Raw genomic sequence first — 22732 nt, forward strand, 5'->3', positions numbered from 1 at the left:
GGCGATAATGATCGTCCGTCATCGAAGCTCTATAATTTAAATCGGTCGCGAAGAGATTTGATCTCTTGGTTTTCAGTCATTCTATATTCTGCAAACTCAAAAGCACTAGAGTGAAAGACTGACGTCAGATGAATGATGCATTCGGTACGTAAAAAAAGAGGAGAGGAAGTTTAGAAAGAAGTATTGTCTAGATTAAATAATAATCGAACGAGTTGTTGTTGGCAATACTTATGAAATGGAAGTTTTTCCATCATTGACTTAATGTCTACATTGACTGATATCCATGCAATTACGGCCATCATATTCTCTGTCATTTGATTTAAGGGAGCCATGAAGGTTTGTGGTAAATAGCCGCTCTTTTTTAAATGGGGGCAATATAATAAGTCCAGAATTTTTACTTACCCAATTTGGACAGGTTGACCAGTGGCTAGAGCAGCAACCACAATGGCGAACAGGATGAAAGTTGTAAGGCTATTTTTCATTCTTGCAAAAAAAAATAGATGAATGTAGAAATGAAAGAATTGGCAAGAAAGTATTCAACAAGTTGTATTTTATAGGTTTACGGGAATATACGAAAAGAATATCATCCTACTAAGGAATGCAGCAGGAGTAAATGGAATGTGGTATTGATTGCGAGACGTCATATCAGTCAATCTCTCTTCCCATTCTCCTCCTTAAGCCCCTATTGTACTCTACATTTGAATATATTGCCCTAAACAGTCATTCTAGTAAGATATAGCCTCGCACATTGAACAATTACCAAAGTGATATTTACAAATCCGAATAAGATAAAAGCGATGGGTCTAGGTAAACCCGTTGGTAGAGTGTAGTGATGTTGAGATTTGGCTGAGTTTAAGAATAAATGGGCTGATCATTTAGTATCCTTTTTTAGATGTAAGGTTGTATGAAACAGGCTATCATCTATTCATGCTATCCTAGGAGCTATGATATCATATTCGCTCTTATGAAGAATGTCAGTATTGCTCGTTCCTCCTGTCCGATCGCTTTCATTCTTATTAAACGTCTTTTCTTGATCTTATCCTTATTATATAGTTATACACTTTTCAAAGTTGAAGGAAATGCTTTGTGCTGAATTCATACTCGATGGAATGATGTTATAGAGGTATTTGAATTTTATAAATTAGGACACTGCTCAAGCGATACAATCTAAGAAGGTATAAACACTTGGAATCAATCAACAACCCTGTAGAATGAAAAGGCTGTAGAACGAAACCTTCTTTCTCATTTGCTTCCACCTCGACAACGGTCCTTTGCTAGGCATGAACGGCCACCAGGTGGCGTCCGGCTTGAATACAGAGGGGATTCAGAGATCATTCTAGTCAGTCTATGTTGCCACCTGTAGGGTGTCATCAGTGTTTAGTAATCTTACTCACGGAGGCCAGGCTTTCTTTTCTGGTCTGCTAGCTGCAAAATTGGCGACGATCAGCGCGAATAAGATCAAAGCCATAAATTTGGGTGTCATTTTGCTAGCAAAGTGTGTAAAGTGGGAATGGTTGTCACTGAACAGAAGAATCAAATTTTACAACAGCACTTTATGAAGAGACACCCATCCCCCTATTGTCAATTTAACATGGTGCAAAGGGCGTCAAATTCCTTACCCGTTCGGTTTCCTTACCCGTTCGGTTTCCTTACCCGTTCGGTTTCCTTACCCGTTCGGGTTCCTTACCCGTTCGGTTTCACCCTTGCCTTTCCGCAGGAGGCAGCCCTTAATACACATGCAATCGATTCATCCCTATCACAAAGATGTCTCTAAAGTACAGCTTTCAAAGTGGGGGATATTGCTTCTTGATTTCTTCATGGGCAAAGGAACGTCCTTGTGCCGAATCAGGGGCGGCACTGAAATCTGCACATACCTGTCGACCTGCGTACCCCTGCAAAACGTACTTGTACGTCACCAATCCTTCCAACCCCACAGGTCCACGAGCATGCATCTTTCCAGTCGAAATACCAACTTCGGTTCCGAATCCGTATCGGAATCCATCAGCGAATCGAGTGCTTGCATTGACATATACGTTTGCGCTGTCTATCGATCGAACAAATGTAGCTGCCGCTTCGTTGTGAGATGGATTGTTGGAAGAAGTTGGAGCGGTAAAGATGACGTCAGTGTGATGTGATCCGTGTTCGTTGATATGTGCGATAGCATCATCCAGTGAATCTACTGATTTTATAGCAACATCTAGTGATAGAAATTCGGTGTCAAAATCGGAGGTTTGTGCCTGCTTCACGTTACCCGATGAGCGGATATTGTCGTCCAATGCTTTGTAGCAGTCTTCGTCCAAGTGAATGGTGACATTTGCTTCAAGTAGTGCTCTGGCGACCGTAGTCAAAAGCCCTTGGCTGGTGAGATGTGATTTGTGAACAAGGATTGTTTCAACTGCATTGCAGGCTGCTGGGTAATCAATCTTTGCATCAATCAGGTTCGCGATCGTTGATCTTGCTTCTGCATCAGAATGAACGTAAGCGGAACACAAACCGTCTGCATGTCCCATGACAGGGATACTGGCTGAACGTTGAATGTTTCGAACAAGTTCATTCGAGCCACGGGGAATGATTAAGTCGATGTATTCATCTAAACGCAACAGACTGTTCACATCCTCCCTTGTTTCGACGGTTTGTATAAGATCACTTGGTAGCTCTTGACTTTCTTCTAAAGCTCTCCGCAGTATTTTTGACAATACAGCAGCAGATTGATGAGATTCCTTTCCGCCCTTCAGGATAGCAGCGTTTCCTGATTTAATGGAAAGACAGGCAATATTGATGATCACCTCTGGACGAGCTTCAAAGATGCAAAGTAACACTCCGATCGGACAAGTTATTCGGTAAAGATCTAATGCTTCCCCTTCGCTCGATTGTGGTTTGGCAAGACGCTTTGCGTATGTACACTGTTCCAATGGGTTTGGCAAATTGGCTACTTGGCTGATTCCATCCAACATGCCTTGCCATTTTCCAGGTTTGGAGAATAGATCCAAACGTGAGACTAGAGAAGGAGAAAGACCGGCCTGTTTTGCCTTTTCGACATCTAATGCATTGGCTTTTTGAACTTCTGTATGGGCTTCTTCCAGTAAGGACTTCAGTCTGAACAAGACTGCCTTTCTTGTTTCATCACCTTTCGCCCCCGAAGCGACATTTCTTGATGCAACATTGAATGCCTTTTTAGCACGTTGAGCAATCTGTTCAGCTTGTGAGGAAGTAGAAGAAGATGCGTTAATGTTGGCCATCTTTGTATGATTATGATGGTTTCCGGTAAAAGTTTAAATTTGAGAAGAAGTGTCAAACGCTATGACTCGCACACTAAAAATCGAACAAGGTGCGGGCGGTGCAGAGTGCTGTGGAGAAAAGACTAAGATGAGATTACCTAAGCTTCATATTTCACCTTCTTGACCTCGAAGGCGTTCCCTTTGGGCGGAGTGCGCACGCGTTCAGCCTACAAATATAAACAAAAACAACAACAACAAAAACAACAACACGTTTGATGCACCCGACAAGCGGGGACGGTAGGGTAGCCCATTTCTTTCTTTTGATTCTGTTTTAGCGCGTGTGTGCATGTGTTTATTCGAGGTGTTGCACTCGCCCAGAGGCACGCAAGCACAAAAAAAGCCCTTTATCAAGAAAAAGCATGTATTGAACAACCCATCATACTCACAATCTTGTCTTCTTACTAGGATCCCCAAGTGATGACCTTTATCGCTTGAGAATTCACACTCGACCATAGATTCTACTCAAAAGTGTGAATCAATGTCTTCTCGCATCCCTGTGCTTACACCTAATAATAATCATCAAAACACGCAATATTCAAATTATCAAGATTCATCAAATATGAGTCAAACATCTTTTAGAGGTGGAGCTGGAACGCCAGTAAACGGAACTGGCTCTCAAACAAGCGATGCTTTTGATACACGCAAACGTCAAAGTCGTCGTGATGAAGCAATTCGTAAAAAGATTGAATCCCAATTAAATTTAAAAGCTGGAAAACCTTCAACTCCAACATCCCGTGGTGGTGCGGGTACGCCGGCAGGTAGACGTCGTGGTGCTCATCGTGCACCGATTGCTGGTACCGTCAGTGCTCTTCGCCCTTTACCTGCTTTGACTGTTCCGCAAAACATTTCTGTCGCAGATGCAAGTCAACTTTGCGCTGCAAAGAGAACCGATTGCGTTTTGGTCGTCGATGATGATGAACATTTGGCAGGTATCTTTACCGCAAAGGACTTGGCTTTCCGTATTGTGGCGGCCGGTATTGATGCACGATCTACACCTGTAAGAGACATCATGACTCGCTCTCCTATGGTTACTCGTGATACAACCTCAGCAACGGAAGCACTCAATACGATGGTCACACGTGGATTCCGTCACTTGCCCGTTTGTAATGAAGAGGGCGACGTGGTTGGATTGCTGGATATCGCAAAGGTGTTTTATGAAGCTTTGGAAAAACTTGAACGTGCACATGGATCTAGTCAAAAGCTCTACAATGCCTTGGAAGGTGTTCAATCCGAATGGGGTCCAACAGCTGCCGGTGGAGGTGGACATAATGCCATGCTTGCCTACGTTGAAGCCTTGCGTCAACGTATGAGCATTCCTGATTTGACCACAATCCTTGACAGTCGCACTCTTCCATGCACCGTTGGTGTCCGTACAACAGTTTGTGATGCTGCAAAGATCATGAAAGAACATCGTACAACGGCCGTTTGCGTGATGGAAGGTGGTACACAATCTACCCCGGCTAAAATTGCGGGAATCTTTACGAGCAAGGATGTTGTGTTGCGTGTTATTGCTGCTGGTTTGGACCCAAAGACATGCAGTGTAGTCCGTGTCATGACCCCTCATCCTGATACTGCTCCTCCATCACTCTCAATCCAAGAAGCTCTGCGTAAAATGCACGATGGCCGTTACCTCAACTTGCCCGTTGTGGATGTTGATTCTCGCTTGGTCGGAGTTGTGGATGTTTTGAAGCTGACGTATGCAACGCTTGAGCAGATTAACAGTATGAACGATGGGCAAGGCGAAGAAGGTGCAGAAGGTGGTGGTCCAATGTGGAACAGATTCTGGAACTCATTCGGTCAAACATCCGGAAGTGTTGGTGGAGGTACTGCCGATGACAATGAATCAGCAATGAGCGGCAGTCATGCACAACAATATCCCGAAACACCAAACCGTTCCGGTCTTCCTGATTTGAGCTCCGATTTGCATCCCAACGATTCTGCCAGCGCTGTTGCTCACAATGATGATGGTGCATCGGGTGTTGGTCTGGCAAATGCAGCTGCCCTTTCTGCTGCTGTGGATGATGGAACGTATTTGTTCAAGTTTGTTACGCCAAGCGGTCGTACACATCGTTTCTCTGCTCGTTATGATAACTTTGAGACAATTCGCGAGATCGTTTGCATCAAATTGTCCGGTGATCCATTCTTCGATGCGCCCAGTCCACTTCCACCTGCACCACCTCATGCACCCGAAGCGACCGTTGAGGAGAATGGAGATCAACCCTCGTATGCCAGCATTGCTGCTCAACCTCCAGCGGCAGCACCTGATCCGAACGATTTCTCATTGGCATATACCGATGATGAAGATGACACCGTTCTCATTACTGCAGATGGTGATGTTCAAGATTCAGTTCAAGTAGCACGTAAACAAGGTAAAGATCGAGTCGTTCTTCTATTACAAGGCGGAAAAGCATGGCAAGAAGCACTTCAACGACAAAACATTAGTACCAATAACGATCGTTCTGCCCGAAAGAAGATGCGTGAATCGATGGATGCACAATTACAAAGTGTCAAAGAAGAAGAAGAAAGAGAAGGAGAAGAAAGAAGTACAAATGTGAGCGAACGCGGATTATCAAAGAAGATGAATGGTAGAGCTGGAAGCAAAGACGATGCTGAACTTTTGTTTGGTGTACTGCCAAGAGATTTAGCTTTACCTGCTGCTATTGGATTTTTAGGTGTTGCAATTCTTGCTGCATTTGCCATTGGTAAATCCTCTGGAGCATCAAGGTGATTACATTGCGTTTGAGTTGCAGGATTTCTTACTGCTCCTTTTTTGTATATTCTGCACAATATTTATTCGATTGAGTCCTTGCTCGTGTGCCATCATATTATCGATTATTTTGACGGGTATGACTATTTAACATTAAGTTGCGAAGGTGAAAGTTGTATTCTTGTAACGCTTCAGAAGGATAAACTGGATTCGCTTGACTTTGTTCGGCAAAACCAGAAGGTAAAACACAACAAATATGATGTGGTAAGCAAAATGGATGACAATAATCATTTTCATGTGTTATTGCATTTGGCGGACAAAAGTTCTCATAGCAGCGTAGTCTGAGGGTAGAGGGAGACGAGTCATTCGAAGAACGTTGGATGGGTAAGAGAATTACACTTACTGTGTACCAAAAGCCGTTTCTTGAAATAATGCCATTACCGAGTGTACGATGATGCACACAAAGACGATTGCGCTCATTCTGATTCTTTGCATTGACTTTGAAGGCATCTTAATACCTTACAATAATTGTGGATCTCGATTGGTCATGTAAAAGAGTGCGATATTTTATTTACTCCGGCAACACGTAGCAAATGAAGACAAAAAGTAAGCTCCGTCCGTCCGTTTTCGCTTTCCGCTTCTATCACAATTGTCACATTGCTTACCTCCCTTGTTACGCCGAAATATCGTTCTCGGCTCCGTCGGAGAGAGACATATTGTTGTCACTGTCCTTCTGATTTGAAAATGATAGAATTAACTGTCGCCAACGGGTAGCATGTTGTCGGCCGGGTTAAATAGGCATTGCTTATTTTTCCTTAAGCAGTCAATTCTTTTGGCAATGATGTTAGGAAAGGCAGCATCTTAAAAGATTGACAATCATTTATATTCTTGCTGGACTCAGAATCGTGAAATGGTCATCAGTTGTCTCTTTCCGTGAGGTTCTCTTACGCATATATTCTACCAAGCATGCATGATGGTTGGCATTCACGTGTCATAAGTCTACTCAAGAAAGAATCTGTGAGAATATGCTGGAACAACTCCACGCTTATTTCTACGCGAGTGTACTGTATGTCTAACAAAAAATAATCAGGCACTTTATCACTCTTTGATATTATACACACGCAAGAAGAATCATCCACTTGCGCACGGATGGCAAACATTCTTGAATGAATGCCTTCTTAACATATCTTACAACTTAACCATCACAATTGAGTATTCATAGAAGTAGTACTCAGATAATCACACATAAACACAAAATGGCAACAACGTCTTCTGCTCCAGCAAACAAGGGAATCTCTGCTCCAGAAATCCTTTGGGCTCAACGTTCATCAGAAGATGAACCAGAGAAGAACGTAGTCATGGTAACAATCAACGTTCCAAACCTTCCACCACAACCAGCAACAAAGATTGATCTATCAGAACAAAGTTTCAAATTCCACACCAAAGTTCAAGCTGACAAAGCACACGGAATTGAAGAACGTGAATATGCATTCGAATTGGAATTATTCGACAAAATTGACGTTGAAAATAGCAAAATTTCTCAAAATGCAAAAGCTCTTTATCTAAACTTACGCAAAAAAGATCTCAAATTGGAATATTGGCCTCGTTTAAGCAAAGACAAGATCAGACTGCATAACGTTAAAACTGATTTTGATAAATGGGTTGATGAAGATGAACAAACCGGTAACGTGGACGACTTTGGCGCCATGGGCGATGGTGGTATGGGCGGCATGGACCCTTCAATGGCCGGAATGGGTGGCATGGGCGGAATGGGAGGTATGGGTGGAATGGGCGGCATGGGAGGAGCCGGTGGAATGGGTGGCATGGACTTGCAAGCTATGTTGGCTCAAATGCAAGCTGGCGGTGGCGCTGGAATGCCTGGCATGCCTGATCTCGGTGCCATGGGCGGCGATGGCTTTGGAGAGGATGATGAAGGCGAAGACGATGATGAAGGTAAGCCAATAGATGCCGTCGCAGGTCAAGGAAAGGCAGAATCCGTGGAAGAAATTCAATCTGAAGGTGTAGCAGCAAAGGACATCGAAAAAGTCGATTAAAACATTCTGTCAGCCAGTACATAAAATGTGTAAAAATGCTATGTTGAACTTGATCGTCGTAATACCATTCACTTTATTGTCTGTAGAATCATGCGTTTGTAGAATTAAGCTTTCCTCTCATGAAATAAACACGACTTTCATTTCACTCAAAAATTTCACGCAACAAAGGTCAGAATGATGCTTGTATTGACGTGCAGAAGACGTAGTAGTCATCGTACCCAATCTTTGCACGGAAAACATGTATGACTTTTTGTGGGTGTGCGTATGTGTATGAATGCATATGGAAACAAGAGAGACACAATGATATGGAACGCTGCCGTGAATCCGTAAAAGATGATTGTCGTAACAATGGGTGCCAAACCGTATCAATTGAGAATAAAGTACAAATGAACGATAGTATGGCTTTTAGTTCTTGCGACGGAAAGAGCAGCCTGGTAAGAAGAAACGAGGAATAAACAGTCAGTATCGCTTCAGAATTTAATCAGCAGAGCTTTCTTTACTCACCCTCTGTCAATCGTCCCTTACCACCGGTAGGTTGGCACAAAACTTGAGCGCAAGATGAGCAAACGACAACGGTTTGTGCGTGAGAGAAGACTGTTGTGATAGCGAAGCAACCTGGGCACTTGACGTCCATGAAGAATGAGTTTGGGTTTTGAACCAAACGTTTGAGTTTGTGGCAACGAGCTTGTTGCTCGGCAGATGGGTTAAGAAGATCAACAGCGAGAGTCTGAGAAGAAAATCAAGGAGGGATTGAGAGTTAGAATCTGTTTTGAGAATAGCATAATTGCGAAGGTCGAGTGAGGCAGGGTAGTATCGTCGAAAGCGAAGGACAATCATTCTTGCAGAATTCACCATTTCCCCACGCAGAAGGACCGCAAGTCGTCGAGCAAATCCTCTGTAACAAGCTTTCGAATTGTGACAATCGTTGAGAGCCTTCAGAACTGCTCCTATTGCACCGTTACCTTGCTGTCGTGATCTTCCCGCCACAGAATGTTCACCTAATGTCTCTTCTTGCGCAATAGGGAGACAAGTCTGCTTCATTATCGGTAATCATCCTGGCCGGCCTGCCCATCTCTCTTGCCTATCGTTCAAATACTACCTCCTCCGACTCATCTCGCCATCAAATAGATACTTACCATAATGGGCAATAAAATGTGACTGCTTGGTGGTTAGATGAAAAAGATTCGTGGCTAGCTAAGCTTAGCAGAAAGGGCAAATTCTATACGCGCGCAGCGCTAGGCCTAGAATGACAATTTTGGCCTGAGGACCTTTTAAGTTAAATTGCGCAACACGAGGGGAAGAGCTTGCGTAAGAAAAGTCACGTGGAAGTGTTTGACCATTGCGGCATCAGGCGTTAGAGCAGTCAATTGGTTGAATTTAGTAGCGCGGCGTAATCTTTTGCGCGCAGGCTCTTTAGCACAATCGTAGGCCCACAACAGTATTCAAAGTTTACCGTATCAGCGCCAGCCCTGCAATACAGATTTTTTAGGCAAGACAATCACAGCTCTCTTTCCACCTTCATCGTTGCGACAAGGAGCCTCAATCAGCACAAGGTAAGCATCTTCATGATGGCAGAGTGAATGATATGATCGAAGATGGAGGGAGCAGGATAGAAAAGGCTCGACTTTGACTGGGTGGTATGGTGGGATTTGCAGAGTGGAATGTGAAAGTATGGGAGGAGTTTGCGCAGCATGGTACTGGCGAAGATACTGCACCGACACAAAAGACAAGACGACATCACTTCACATACGATCTCACCTCGCTTTCTTCGATCTTTATCATCTTCGTCTACGTCACTGCAATTGTTTTTGAACATTCACTAATCTGTCTCTCTTCTTTTGCGCAGTCAATCGCCATGGTCAATCTCCGCACTCAAAAGCGTCTCGCTGCCTCCGTCTTGGGCGTTGGTAAGCGCAAGGTCTGGTTGGACCCAGCAGAACAAAACGACATTGGTAACGCCAACTCCCGTGCCAACGTCCGTAAATTGATCAAAGATGGTCAAATTATCCGCAAGCCAGTCGTTGGACACTCCCGTGCCAGAACTCGTGAACACCATGCCGCCAAGCGTCTCGGTCGTCACACCGGTACCGGTAAGCGTCAAGGTACCGCAGAATCGCGTATGCCAACAAAGGTTATGTGGATGAGACGTCAAAGAGTTTTGCGTCGTCTTTTGCGCAAGTACCGTGAAGCAGGAAAGATTGACAAGCACTTGTACCACGAACTATACATGAAGTCAAAGGGTAACGTTTTCAAGAACAAGCGTGTGTTGATGGAATTCATTCACAAGGCTAAGGCAGAGAAGGCTCGTTCCAAGCACATCGCCGACCAAATGGAGGCTCGTCGTTTGCGCAACAAGAACTTGCGCGAACGTCGTGCCAACAGATTGGCAGAGAAGCGTGCTGCTATTGTTGCTGTCGAATTGGAATCCGAAGAGAAGAAATAAGAAGGAAAGGGATTGGGTTGAAGAATATCGGGGTCGCCACGATGTGGTGTTGTACAGTGAAGGGGGCAAGCAGGATGGTAAAAATTGCCGTAATGGCTATTCAAAAGTTTTACACACCAAAAGCATGCACAACATTCATGCATTCAAGCCATCTCTCTTGTCTCTCTTTGCGGTCAATACATTAATATTCTTTATCAATTCGGACTTTTTCCGCCAACATTCTCTTTTTTCTGGTTCTTCATTCTGCATTCCATCATACATTGTTCCGTTCATGGCATGCCTGTATTACACGCACATTTCTATACGATCTTGTCACTATTATCTGATCTCATTCATGAGGTCAAACTTTTGTAGATTGATTTGATTGAGTGACAATTCTACTCGATCTCATCTTTTCTACTTGTTCATCATACGCATTACGCACACTTATACATACAATCATAGCATATGCCAATGAGCACATATGACCCAAAATTGTTGAGAGAAGCGTGAGAGAGATCAGATCGTTTATATTATGTCATTTGCCTGCGTTTGAGCTTTGGTCACAGAGAGAAGGATTATTCCGTGGAGTTAACGGTTGTGATGACTCTTGTGAGTATGTATCCGCGTACCGACAAGAAGATCTTCATTTTGAGTAGAGGGCTGAGTTTGTACAGGTTAAATTGGGATATACGTATATGACCAGGCTATCTGTCTCTTGTCTCTCACAGATCAGGTGAGCAAAAGTAGAAAATTCCTTTTAAACGAAAAATGAAATGCACTGCACACACGCACAGCTGATTGAATGATCTGATAATAATGTATTACGGGCAACCTGGCATAATATGCGCGCTCAAAGCTATATGAAAGCTGGCAGATCAAATGCTTAAGGCGGCAAAGGCAGCGGCGGCTGGCGGAGTACGGGCGAGTAAGGCCGGACAATTATTATGGTAGGGCAGGAACAGGGAAGTGTCCGAGTATTGCTTGTACAGAGACGTAGTGCACAGGCTAGGCTTTTTGTCAAATTGTCAGCCCACCATAACACGCATTAACAATCCGCAAACAAAACACACACGCGTTAATGCCGTACGCTAAGCATTCTTTTCTTCTAATTATAATCATACAACAGCAAAAACCAGAACCATTTTTTAAAGTTTTTTAACTTTTATTAAAACAGTGATTTCGCGCCATTTTACAACAATAGACTGTTTATCTGCCCATTTGCTGTTCGCTCACTCTCTCTCGCACAAAGGTATGAAATTCTTCTCTGCCCAATCTCCGTCTGTTCGCCGACGGGGTATTAATGTTTGTTGATCTTGTCGCGATTTTCATTACGTTCATCATCATCATCACTTCAGCTTCTAATCCGGCTATCAAAGAAGAGGTCACTCCATCTTCAAGTAGCATCAATCACTCATCACCAGACCAAGCTCGACCTGTCAACGCGTTAACCAAAGTTGACACACGTCAAGATCAGATAAAGGTCAAGCACAACTGATAAAGCTTTCTCTCACCGCCAAAGCTTTTCATACGTGTTCTTCACATCCTTCTAGCATCGCCACAGAAGGATATCAAAGTTCACTTAACCTCACTCTCATCCTTGCCACAAGCCTCTTCTCAACCCCATCCACAAAACAACACGCGACACTCGAACTCCTTTGCCACTTTTCTTGACAAACAAGCAAAATGGATTTCGTTTTACAGATGGCCGATGATTTGGTCTTGGACCGTTTCTGGGCATGGGCTGTACCTGCTCTTCCCAGATCATTAGCAAACGCAGGATCTTCGCATCACGCTGTCTCAAACACAATCCGCTCTTCAAAAGTTGCAGGTGCAAGACCATCTTCCAGCACAACCTCCAATTTCACATCCCATCTCAGTAATGCATGGGCAAGCAATGCAACAAGCGGCATGGAAGCTCTAGATGGCGTCAGTGCTTGGGGACGTGACCATCTTCTACGTCAATGTCTTTCCCTATATGCAATCACCTTCTTGGGTATTCTCTTGCTTTACTTCTCTTTCGCTGGATTCTCTTATTACTTCGTCTTCAATCACGATATGAAGAATCACCCAAGATTCCTCAAAAATCAAGTTAAACTGGAAATTCAATGCTCTTTACGCGCTTTCGCTCCTTTGGACCTATTGACTTTACCTTGGTTCATCGCAGAAGTTCGGGGTCATTCGATGTTGTACGAAAACATTTCCGATTACGGATTGGCCTATGCAATCTTCAGTATTCCATTCTTCCTCGTCTTTACGGATGCATGCATCTACTGGGTTCACAGACTAGAACATCATCCAAGACTGTACAAGCATATTCACAAGCCCCATCACAAATGGCTCGTTCCAACTCCGTTTGCCTCTCATGCATTCCACCCATTGGACGGATACGCACAATCTTTGCCTTATCACATCTTTGTGTTCTTGTTCCCTCTTCACAGATTTATCTATATTGGATTATTTGTGTTTGTTAACTGCTGGTCAATCTTGATCCATGACAGTGATATGATTTGCAACAGTCCACTAGAAAAAGTTATCAACGGACCTTCTCATCATACCCTACACCACCTTTATTTCAACGTCAATTACGGTCAATACTTTACTGGATGTGATCGTTTGGGAGGATCGTATCGGGCACCTAAAGCTGAAGATGATCCACTTTTGGATGTTGGAAAAGAAGTGAAGAAATCACAATAAATGTGGCGATAGAAGAAAAAGAAAAAACCTTTTCTGTATGGATGAACGGACAATCATTTCTCGTCATATGCTCACCAAAGTGTCTGACAAACTTTTCAACGTATTTTACTTGTTTCAATGTACACAGCGGCAAAATCTCTTGTCTCGACCATTTTTTTTTGGGATTTTCATGCAACTCCAAGTTTCTGTGTACATTTATACCCTCTTTTTTTATCTCTTTTCATCCTCTTTTTGCTACGTTCGCACGGCAGCTTTGATCAATCTTTAGTGATGTTCTTGCTTGCCTATTCATACAATTTATACACTACTACTACTAATCTATCGTATTGAAACATATATGTAGAGAGAGCGCATTATCATAAAGCAAAGGGTTCCGACATAAGTAATTTTATTGTACATTTCCCATCAACGTGCAGCAATATCGCACAATTTCAACACAACCGTCAAGACTAAATCCAAACTGGTAGTAGGTTGAGTGATTTCTTCATGAACACAAATCACTGCACGTTCACATGATTGTCTTCCTCCTGGTCCAAAAAAGAATGCCGAACTGGAAGGAACATGTGATAGCAAGATTTGTTGTGCTCTTGCATGCGTGGCTGCCATTTGAGCAACCGTTCGTTTGGGTGGAACAGCATTTGCGTTCGTACCCGGTCCAGAGCCAGTCTTTTCGGCTGCCTCTTCTGTGACTGCTTGAGTAGCATCCAATGCCGCTTCCACGACTGCATCACCGAAACCTTCTCCTTCTCCAGCGGTCGGTTGTGATTTGCTAGAAGCTTGCTGGGCGGCAGACGCATTTGCTTGAGCAGCAGCAGCTGCGGCTGCCATCGCTGCCTTACTGGAAGGTTCATCAGGCCAAAACTTCACCTTTGCATCCTTACACCAATTTCCCACTTGTTCATGAGAGAGTGAATGAACCATGTTGTTAAACACACCAAGAATGCTTGACCAGTATTGCGTCCGAACAATCTGTTCAAAAACACGCAACATTCCACGTCTAAACGTCCAACCGCCTGAAAGATTGAATGCTTCATCAGCAATTGCAAAGATGCAACTCAACAGATTATCCAAATCAGCTTGTGATAATTCAGATGCTGGACCCGAAGTGGGTATACTGGCCGTAGAAGGGAAATGTTCGGGTGATGTTGGCGAGCGGTTCAAGACAGGAGATTGTTGTTGATCTTTACCTGATGCAAGATCAGACGATCGAACTCTTCTGTGCGTGTGTGGCGCATCACGGCTCACTTGTTCAGATCGCGGCCAATCATTTCCACGTATTCCCAATCCTTGTCTTGCCACCTTCTCATGACCAGCTCCTTGAGATGGTCGTGCTCCGATTGGCAAATGTGCCAATTCAGGTCCTGCTACTCCTTCGAACGTATCCGATCTTGAAGGAACAGGTGATGCATCAGATTGAGCATCCCCCAACCCCGGCACACTTGGAGCCAAACCAACTGCCGTTCGTGTACCTTTTTGGATTGTGTTTACCATCCCGCTTGCAAAATTTCTACCTAAGTTCAATCCTTTGCTTAATTGTAAACTTTCCATCAATGCTCCAATTCGATCAGAATTATCCGTTTCGCCGCTTTCGCCTGCCCTTCCTTTATCGACAAAATATTGTACCGCTTCACTGGTCATATGGACAGGGCTTGTAAGTAAATTTTGCAAAAATGCTTCAATCTCCCGTGTCAAGATCGCACTACCTTTTCCTCTTCCTTCAGGCGGAGGATTTGCCAGAGGAGGCAGAGAAGTTGACCTGTTCAATTCTTCTCGTAATTGTTGAAAATCTCTCCAATTACGCAATAAAACGAATCCACCCGATTGTGATACCAATCCTTCAACAGCAATCATCACCTCGAATGAACGTAGATCAACATTTGAGTTCGGTCGCTCTGCATTTGGCGAAACATCCGTCACGGTGATCTCAAGTGTAGATTGAGAAGGTCGCCTTGGTGCCGGTCTTTGAAGACCATCTCGCTTTTGCGGTGGAAGCGGCGGCGGTGGCATTGCAGTAGAAGCCGTGCTAGCCTTACTTCCAGCACCATTTTGGGAAGTTTGTTCGACTATTTGGGGTGCTCGTGAGGTTGGTGCTTTCATTGGTGGGCTAGAAGCTGGTCTAGGAGGATTTCTACCTTCAGGCAAAGGTGCCAAACTTTTCGTTGGGGAAAGAGATGGACCAGTGAATACATTAGAGTCCGTTGATGAAGATCCATGTGGCTGCTTCCTTCGCGGCTCGTATGCCAAATCCATACTTGGTGTTCGTGTCAAATCCGACGTTCCTTGCACCTCACGCGATAGTCTTTTGACATTTGGTCTTTGTTCGGATGCGAAAGAGGATCTCGAGGGTGTATTACTACCGCTGTGAGCGGTTGAGCCAGAGCGACCTGCAGCTGTACCCCCGCTCGGTCTTGTGCAAGTCTCTTTCCAAAAGTACTCATAAAGACCGGTCAATCTGTTCCAAAGCGATGTTTCGACCGGACGTAAAATTTGTCGTAAAGTCAATTCTTCCGATTCTTGTATTTGGTTCAAAGCACCAACCAATGCTTCACGCAACGCTCGTCCTGCAACGCCATCATCAACGTCTGAAAGGTTATGATATGCTTTTGACAAGATTCCATATGCATCTTCACGAAAGATCTCGTCATTTTCCACATTGGAATCTGCCGGGACAAGCCTTGCCAAAGCAGAAAGACCAACGTGCAATTTAAGCAGTGCTTCCCCTTCACCTGGAGCAACAGTTGCCGCTGAAGGAGGACTGAAGAACAAACTTCTACTTGCCACGCCACCCCTTTCTAAGAAATTCTCGAAAGCATCTCTCAAGGGTGTGAATGCATTTGAATCAGACTTGTTGGACAGAACGTCAAACAATTCTGGCGCAGGTGGTATTCCGCCAGAAGCTGCACTAGGTGCTCGTGATGGTGGGCGTACGCTCATACTGCTTGTATCGCCTGTTGGTGAGACTGCAGACATCACTGTTGGACTTTGTATCGATCTACTTGTAGAAGCACTTCCTAGTGGTCTGTTGCCATCACCCTGTGTTTGTACACTTAGACCTGCATTGTTCTTGCGTTTTTCTGGCGTTTCTGGAATGGAATATCCTTTGCTGCTCTCCGCTGTGGAACTCTCTTCGGATGTTTTGATGCTATCTCGGATACTGTCCGGTAGACTCATTCCTTCGTGCGCTTTCGGAGGCAAGTTCATCGGCATAACATTATCCCATGCATTTAAGCTAGCTTCTGATACTTCTGAAGGTTGAGGTAAAGCCGATTTTCCCTTTCCTTCTTGAGGTTGCGAAGTGACATCTCCAGAATGCAGCGAAGAAAGGTTTGCTTGATAATCATTCACCTCTCGTGGTGTTGGCGAAGTAATCTTGGCTCGTGATGCTGATTGCATAGGTGTTGGGGACATCATCGATGGTGTCATACCGCTTTTAGACAAAGGACTTGGCATGGTCATCGCTTTTGGTTGCGTGGTTAGCGGTTCTCCTGCAAGAGTTGTCGGCTTGCTGCGTGAAGCTGCAGGCGTTTGCGGTGCCTGATTGGTAGTTTGAGGAAGAGGTGGCGAGAAAGCTGGAACGGCTTTACGAGATCCGGCAAAGCTTTGCTGTGTTTCCAAAGATGGCTTTGGCGATGAACGAGCAGCAGCTGTTGGGACTACTTGTCCTCCATCTCGCGCAGTGTATCCGTTCTCGCTTGGCAAAGTTTCTTTTACTGCATTCCTCTCTCCCCATGCTACGATTTGTTGGTTGATGAAATCTGGCTCTCCAATTCCGCAAATGGCATTCCAAATCTGTTTGCAGATAATCTCTCGTAGTAGCATTCGCAAGATATCACACTTGCCATCTTCCAGTCTTGCATGTCTCACAAACACCCTATCCAAAGCTTCACGCAAGGCTTGAATACGTGTTTCATCATTGGCAAAGATTGGTGCACGATTAGGGTGTAGCCTTCGATACCTCAAGGTGACCAACAAGACAGACGCAGCAGCCAGTGAGAGCTCTGCTAAAACGTCAGCACTTTTCATACTCTCTGTCGCATGAAATATACTTCCGATCGTATGATCGATGCTATACCGTACTTCGTTTGGGAAACTTGAATCGCCAAAGCTGTGATAATTGTACCAACCCAAAACACAATCTCTCACAATTAGCTCTTCCAAATCGCTTATTGGCGTTCGTAGCTTTGCAGGCATTCTACGTAAGGCAGCATATGCACCTGAACGGTCTAGAGGTGCTTTCGTTGCGAGCTTCTCTTTACTGGATGACTCTTTCTTCTTGTTGCTTTTGCTTTCGAGGGAGCTGCCATTCAATTGCCGAACAATTCGAGCTGGATCGAAAGGCGAATACATTTCCTTCTTTGGGCCATCAGATGTATCTGCAACATCATCATCGTCATCTTCTTCGTCGTCATCATCGACTGGTTTGAGCTCCAAAAATGTTCTGACCCAAGGATTGAGCAGTAAGACAGCCGAGCATACCGGTACGAATATCAAATTTGACCATCCTGAACGAGCTACGACTACTGGTAAGACGACACTTAACGTTGTGAAAAGAGCAGATGAAGAAAGTATTGGAGAATTTTGTGGCCTGCTCTTTTGGACTGCATTCACTCTTTGCTTCTCTTCTTCTTCGTTCTTGTGATCGTTCTCTTTGTTGTCGTCATTCTTTGGTATATTTGATGAGCTCATCTCTGAATCTTGTTTCGCTCTACGACCGGCGTGAGGCTATTTTGGTTGTCGTAATGGAGAGCAAGGAAAAATTTGATTTTGTTCTAGGGTATATGCATGATCCCCAAAAGAATGTTGTCGTTGATGGTATGAATCAGTTTGCCATGTATTTCAATGACCCTTTCTTTTGGATCGTGGAGGTGGCTTTGAGGAGTTCTAATCTTCACCCCGCGGCGTTGGTGTGTTTTTGTGGGTTGGCGCTGGCGGGTCCGCTAATTGAAGGGAGGGAAATTGGGAGAAGTGTGCTTATGTAAGAAGGGGCACATCTTATACAAACACTTCAAAGTGCTTCTATTCGCACATGTCAAACAAATTCTATCAGAATTGTACAAGCATTTCAGTAAGGAAATTGACAAGCATACTGGCTCTAAGGTTAGTAAAGGAATTCTGCCGTCCAAAAGCAGCTTCAAGTCCCCGATGACACCTGCATTGTTGATCAATCTCGGAGATTCTTGTCAGACAACAATAAGGTACGCAATAAATCTCCGAAGAGGCGTTTAGCTGTCTCATAATTTGAATAGTCTTTTCGGATCATAGAATTGGACTGATTGTCTTTGTCAATATAATTATTCTCCGACGCGATAAAGATTCACAAAAGGATAAGATTGGACCTTGATTTTGCTTCACGAGCCCTGAGCCATGTAAAGCGGATTAGACTACAACAATCTGCTGTCATTTCCATCAAACAATCTTCGATGACACTCTACCCGCCATCTCGATCTTGTGATTGATCTCCGTGATGGATGGTTCGATTTGCGGGCGGGAAAGCGGAAAGCGGATACGGCGAGCGGAAGACGCCTTTGCTGTGAGAGGAAGCCGGATTGTAACAGCAAAAGCAATGGGCGCGCGGCTTAATGCGTCAATTGACTTTTGATTGAAGATATATAAAGAATAAGCGTATTAATCGTGTGAATATCTGCAATGGAAATATTCCATCGAAATAGCACAATTACTCTTGCAAAACCCTTTCTTACCTGCCTTCAGCCACTTACGATTTCATGAGTACGCTCTGTGTACCTTAAAATCGCACGCGTTGGCATGCAAAAAACGGCACATTTGCCCCGATTGGCATTGGGCTTGAATGAGTTAGCGTGTCCAAAAAGACGGATTAGAGAGGGACGTGTTGTTCAATCAAATCGGCTTTGGCAGGTGAGCAAAAAGCGAGAGAGCCTGTGTTGGTATTGCATTGATTGGCACAATTTCTGCACTATGGAAGCGCACGCGTGTGTGTAATTTTGACCGGAAAAAGTTTAGATTTGACCCAAAAAAGAGAGAAAAAAAATTCAACAAAAGGTACACAACAACACACACGCGATCGAAAGACATGCCAAAAGTCAAAAAAAACGAAAGAGGCTTTTAGGCATTGGAATGTATCCGAATCAGAACCGAATCAGAGCCAAAGATTCCAAATCAATATAAAAATCAAAATAAACGGAGGATATTCTCCGGTTTCCGCTTTAAAGAGCAGTGTTCTTCTTCTAAGTGTGGAGTGTTGTTATTGTTTGTTGTTGTGGTTGTGATCAGACACACAGAGAGATTTATCGGAGATATGCAATTCATGCATTTGTACCCTCAAACAAAAAAGTTTTAAACTTTTCCTTTTCCTCGGTAGGTCCGCAATCCGAACGTGTTCATGCGCGGATTTGTTGATCTTTTTCTCTTTATTTACGGGCCGCCTAATACATATAAATACATTCATCTATATCCCATTCATTTCTAAACATCTTTTCTCCTCTCCACCAACAACGACAACAAATACTAAATTCCCTCACTCACAAAAGGAGCAATCCCGAGAACACACATACACAATATGCTATCAAACACACCTCTATATGACTTCACAGTCAAGGTGTTGGCACCCATCGTGCCTCATCTTCCGCAAAGTGTGATGCAATGGGAATTAGGCAAAACTCCATTGAGCGATATCAATGTGGTTGTTGCAGCAATGATTACATACTTGGTCACAATCTTTTCACTACGTGCTTATATTCGTAGTCTCAAAGCTCAACGTAACGGTGGCTCTCCGGTCGCATCCCCAGAAAAAGGTAAACGTGAACCTCCATTAATCCCAAGCTCTTACATCAAATATCCTTTCTTGGCACATAACATCGCTTTGAGCGTTGGATCCGGATGGCTTTTGGCTTTGATGTTGGAAGAAATCGTGCCAATCGTTTGGCGTAATGGACCATACTACTCCATTTGCAGCCCTGGTGCATGGACAATGCGCATGGAAACATTCTACATTATCAATTATTACATCAAATACTGGGAATTGCTTGACACAATCTTTATGGTATTCAAGGAAAAGCCATTAACATTCTTGCACGTTTACCATCATTCTGCAACCGCTTTGCTATGCTACAGTCAATTACAAGGAAAGACTTCCGTTTCTTGGGTGGTAATTTGCTTGAATTTGGCCGTTCACGTTTTGATGTATGCATATTATGCATTAACATCAATGGGAATCCGATGCCCATGGAAAAAGATGGTTACCGTTTCGCAAATCGTACAATTCATCATTGATTTGTTCGTTGTTTACTTCGCCTCTTGGAATTACTGGGCATACCACAAATGGAACATGCCAAGTCTATCGTACGGAACTTGCTCTGGTGAAGAAACTGCCGCCCTTTCGGGAATGGGCGTTTTGAGCAGTTATTTGGTCTTGTTTGTCATCTTTTACAGAAACACATACAAGAAAAAGCAAGGTGGTGTTAGTGGAAAACCTGCAGCTGCCGTCACAAACGGTAAAGCCAAATAAATTACCCAACCACAACTCAAACTTCACCCTCTGGTAAAAGTATAGAGGAGGATGGATTTCAAAACAATCGTCTACCACACTGTCTTTTCACTCACATCCTTTTTGTTGTTACTCTTTTTTTTTGCGCTGCGCAACCTGTACTCTTATCCTCAATCAAATGAGACCTGATCAAATTGTAAATTCTAAAGTGTTCCAATCAGCCTGACATCATTATTCAGTCAAGCATGGGCTTGTCACTGCCGAAATAGACGTCAATCCGATGAAAATGATTGTCTGTAATCAATGCATACATACAATCAGGCTATCACGTTTAGATGTGTATCAAACTGCTTTATGCTATTTTGAGTATAAGAGATAGTACAGACTAGGTCGCAAGATGTACAGATTCCGATCCCCTCTTTTATTCACCTTCGATATTATGTTGTTCAATCACATCGTCGATTCTCAAGACGGCACGGCAAAGTTGGTTTGCCAGAAGTAATTGTTGTCGTTTAGAAACCAAAGGATCAAAAACTCTGCATCTTTTCATATCATTATCACCCGTTCCCATGCAATCGATTCCAAGCTTTGGATCGTCTTCATTAATTTGACGACTCTTTACTTCGGCCAATGTTTCAATTGGACTGTATCCGGAATTTTCTGCTAACGCGAGAGGGATTGCATCCAAAGCAGCTGCAAAACTTCTCATCGCATATTGTTCCAAAGTGGCAATCTCATCGGCCGCTTTGGAAACGGCTACCGATCCAACAATCTCTGCTGCACCTCCTCCGTACACCACACGATTATCGCGAATCAAGTTACGAACTACACAGATGGCATCGTGCAAAGCACGTTTTGCTTCATCAATGATCATCTTGTTGGATCCACGTACAAATACTGTAACTGCACGTGTGTTTGCACATTCTTCAATCACCAACATACGATCCCGTGTAGTACCAAAGCTGACTTCGCGAACGATACCTGCCGTTCCAAGCTTGTCAGGACTTAGATCTTCAAATCTTGGAACGATTCTTCCATTTGTTGCAATTGCAATCAATTCGATTTCCGGACCACCAACCCATCGAACTGCTGGTAAATCATGTTGAAGTAGCAAGTGATTTGCCTCATCATCGAAACCCCATTGACAAACGACCATATTAGCACCGCATTCTTTCACTCGCTTAATCATATCTTCGAATGTTTTCCTTTCGTACTCTTGTAGCTTTTTGTATTCTTCAACAGATGTGATATCGAGCTTGTGCTTCGTCTTTGGGCGTGGTGGCTCGAATGGGCATGTGAGAATTGCAATCTTTGCATTGCGCACTTCACGAGGCATTTGAGGGTGAGAGAAGTCCTTATCGATCACAACACCTTTGACCAAAGAGGTATCCTCTAAAGAGCCTCCCATCTTTCCTTCTACTTTGATTAGCTCAAAGTCAACGTCCTTACGTTCCAAATCGGCAACTGATAGAACCGAGTCGACTGCAATACGTGCGAATTTGTCGGAGAATTGCGAAACAATTTTACTGCCCAAAGATGTCTTTGCGGTCTTCATCAATTCTGTTTGTTCATCTTTTCCTGCTCCGAATTCTACCTTATCAGCCACTTTCTCTAATTGAGCAACAGCGACATTGCAAGCACGTTCGTATCCATCAGCAATTCTGATTGGGTGAATACCGCGATCCAATAGAGATTCGGCTTGTTCCAATAGCGCACCTGCCAATACAACCACACCGGTTGTTCCATCACCAATTTCATCATCTTGACTGGAAGACAATTGAACCATCAATCTTGCAATCTGGGATTCTAATTCCATATTCTGCATGATTGTTGCACCATCATTTGTGACTTGAATATCTCCATCTGGACTGATGAGAATTTTATCCAATCCTCTAGGTCCTAAAGATGTTCTTACAATTTGTGCAACCGTTCTTGCTGCTGCGATATGATTCTTCAAAGCTTGAATACCTTGTGCTCTCGTCTTCTTTCCCTGTTCGCGAACAACAATGAATGGTCTCCCATACTCATCTTGAGCATAGGCTACTTGTGGTTCAGCCATTTTGTATTGGAAATGATATGGAATTGAATGAAAGTGTTGATCAGCAGCAGACA

The 22732-nt window shown here is 43.8% G+C and overlaps 9 protein-coding genes across 9 annotated transcripts; 5 read left to right on the forward strand and 4 right to left on the reverse strand.

Moving 5' to 3' along the window:
• Positions 1–1779: 1779 nt before the first annotated feature.
• On the reverse strand, positions 1780–3480 carry FA14DRAFT_74240 (gamma-glutamyl phosphate reductase GPR). The gene has a single exon (XM_025502804.1). It carries the CDS (start codon positions 3237–3239, stop codon positions 1785–1787), a length of 1455 nt encoding a protein of 484 aa, XP_025352761.1. The 5' UTR covers positions 3240–3480; the 3' UTR covers positions 1780–1784.
• A 66-nt stretch (positions 3481–3546) lies between these two features.
• On the forward strand, positions 3547–6176 carry FA14DRAFT_161893 (CBS-domain-containing protein). The gene has a single exon (XM_025499330.1). It carries the CDS (start codon positions 3757–3759, stop codon positions 6004–6006), a length of 2250 nt encoding a protein of 749 aa, XP_025352762.1. The 5' UTR covers positions 3547–3756; the 3' UTR covers positions 6007–6176.
• Positions 6177–7050: 874 nt separating this feature from the next.
• On the forward strand, positions 7051–8039 carry FA14DRAFT_148989 (HSP20-like chaperone; the record flags this gene model as incomplete). Its single annotated transcript, XM_025497387.1, has 1 exon — positions 7051–8039. The coding sequence occupies exon 1, from the start codon at positions 7242–7244 to the stop codon at positions 8037–8039; it is 798 nt and encodes a 265-aa protein (XP_025352763.1). The 5' UTR covers positions 7051–7241.
• A 405-nt stretch (positions 8040–8444) lies between these two features.
• FA14DRAFT_165406 (putative 40S ribosomal protein S27) lies at positions 8445–9379 on the reverse strand (the record flags this gene model as incomplete). The annotated part of the gene is made up of 3 exons (XM_025499954.1): positions 8445–8470; positions 8544–8766; positions 9377–9379. The coding sequence occupies 3 exons, from the start codon at positions 9377–9379 to the stop codon at positions 8445–8447; spliced, it is 252 nt and encodes an 83-aa protein (XP_025352764.1).
• A 190-nt stretch (positions 9380–9569) lies between these two features.
• On the forward strand, positions 9570–10979 carry FA14DRAFT_161894 (uncharacterized protein). The gene has a single exon (XM_025499331.1). The coding sequence runs from the start codon at positions 9679–9681 to the stop codon at positions 10480–10482; it is 804 nt and encodes a 267-aa protein (XP_025352765.1). The 5' UTR covers positions 9570–9678; the 3' UTR covers positions 10483–10979.
• A 1028-nt stretch (positions 10980–12007) lies between these two features.
• On the forward strand, positions 12008–13414 carry FA14DRAFT_74535 (putative sterol delta 5,6-desaturase). Its single transcript, XM_025502806.1, has one exon. The coding sequence runs from the start codon at positions 12148–12150 to the stop codon at positions 13156–13158; it is 1011 nt and encodes a 336-aa protein (XP_025352766.1). The 5' UTR covers positions 12008–12147; the 3' UTR covers positions 13159–13414.
• FA14DRAFT_74474 (uncharacterized protein) lies at positions 13362–18023 on the reverse strand. The gene has a single exon (XM_025502805.1). It carries the CDS (start codon positions 17842–17844, stop codon positions 13564–13566), a length of 4281 nt encoding a protein of 1426 aa, XP_025352767.1. The 5' UTR covers positions 17845–18023; the 3' UTR covers positions 13362–13563.
• Positions 18024–19693: 1670 nt separating this feature from the next.
• FA14DRAFT_126375 (putative FEN1-fatty acid elongase) lies at positions 19694–20641 on the forward strand (the record flags this gene model as incomplete). The annotated part of the gene is made up of 2 exons (XM_025496744.1): positions 19694–19874; positions 19929–20641. 2 exons carry the CDS (start codon positions 19694–19696, stop codon positions 20639–20641), a joined length of 894 nt encoding a protein of 297 aa, XP_025352768.1.
• Positions 20642–20977: 336 nt separating this feature from the next.
• On the reverse strand, positions 20978–22679 carry FA14DRAFT_191580 (putative t-complex-type molecular chaperone, epsilon subunit; the record flags this gene model as incomplete). The annotated part of the gene is made up of 1 exon (XM_025501873.1): positions 20978–22679. One exon carries the CDS (start codon positions 22677–22679, stop codon positions 21042–21044), a length of 1638 nt encoding a protein of 545 aa, XP_025352769.1. The 3' UTR covers positions 20978–21041.
• Positions 22680–22732: the final 53 nt, after the last annotated feature.

Source organism: Meira miltonrushii (assembly GCF_003144205.1).
Source record: "Meira miltonrushii strain MCA 3882 unplaced genomic scaffold FA14scaffold_4, whole genome shotgun sequence".
In the NCBI taxonomy this organism is placed as follows: Eukaryota; Fungi; Basidiomycota; class Exobasidiomycetes; order Exobasidiales; family Brachybasidiaceae; genus Meira; species Meira miltonrushii.

Coding starts and splice junctions, on each gene's coding strand:
- FA14DRAFT_74474 (XM_025502805.1), bottom strand. CDS start 17,844: ATGAGCTCATCAAATATACCAAAGAATGACGACAACAAAGAGAACGAT.
- FA14DRAFT_161894 (XM_025499331.1), top strand. CDS start 9,679: ATGGTGGGATTTGCAGAGTGGAATGTGAAAGTATGGGAGGAGTTTGCG.
- FA14DRAFT_161893 (XM_025499330.1), top strand. CDS start 3,757: ATGTCTTCTCGCATCCCTGTGCTTACACCTAATAATAATCATCAAAAC.
- FA14DRAFT_74535 (XM_025502806.1), top strand. CDS start 12,148: ATGGATTTCGTTTTACAGATGGCCGATGATTTGGTCTTGGACCGTTTC.
- FA14DRAFT_74240 (XM_025502804.1), bottom strand. CDS start 3,239: ATGGCCAACATTAACGCATCTTCTTCTACTTCCTCACAAGCTGAACAG.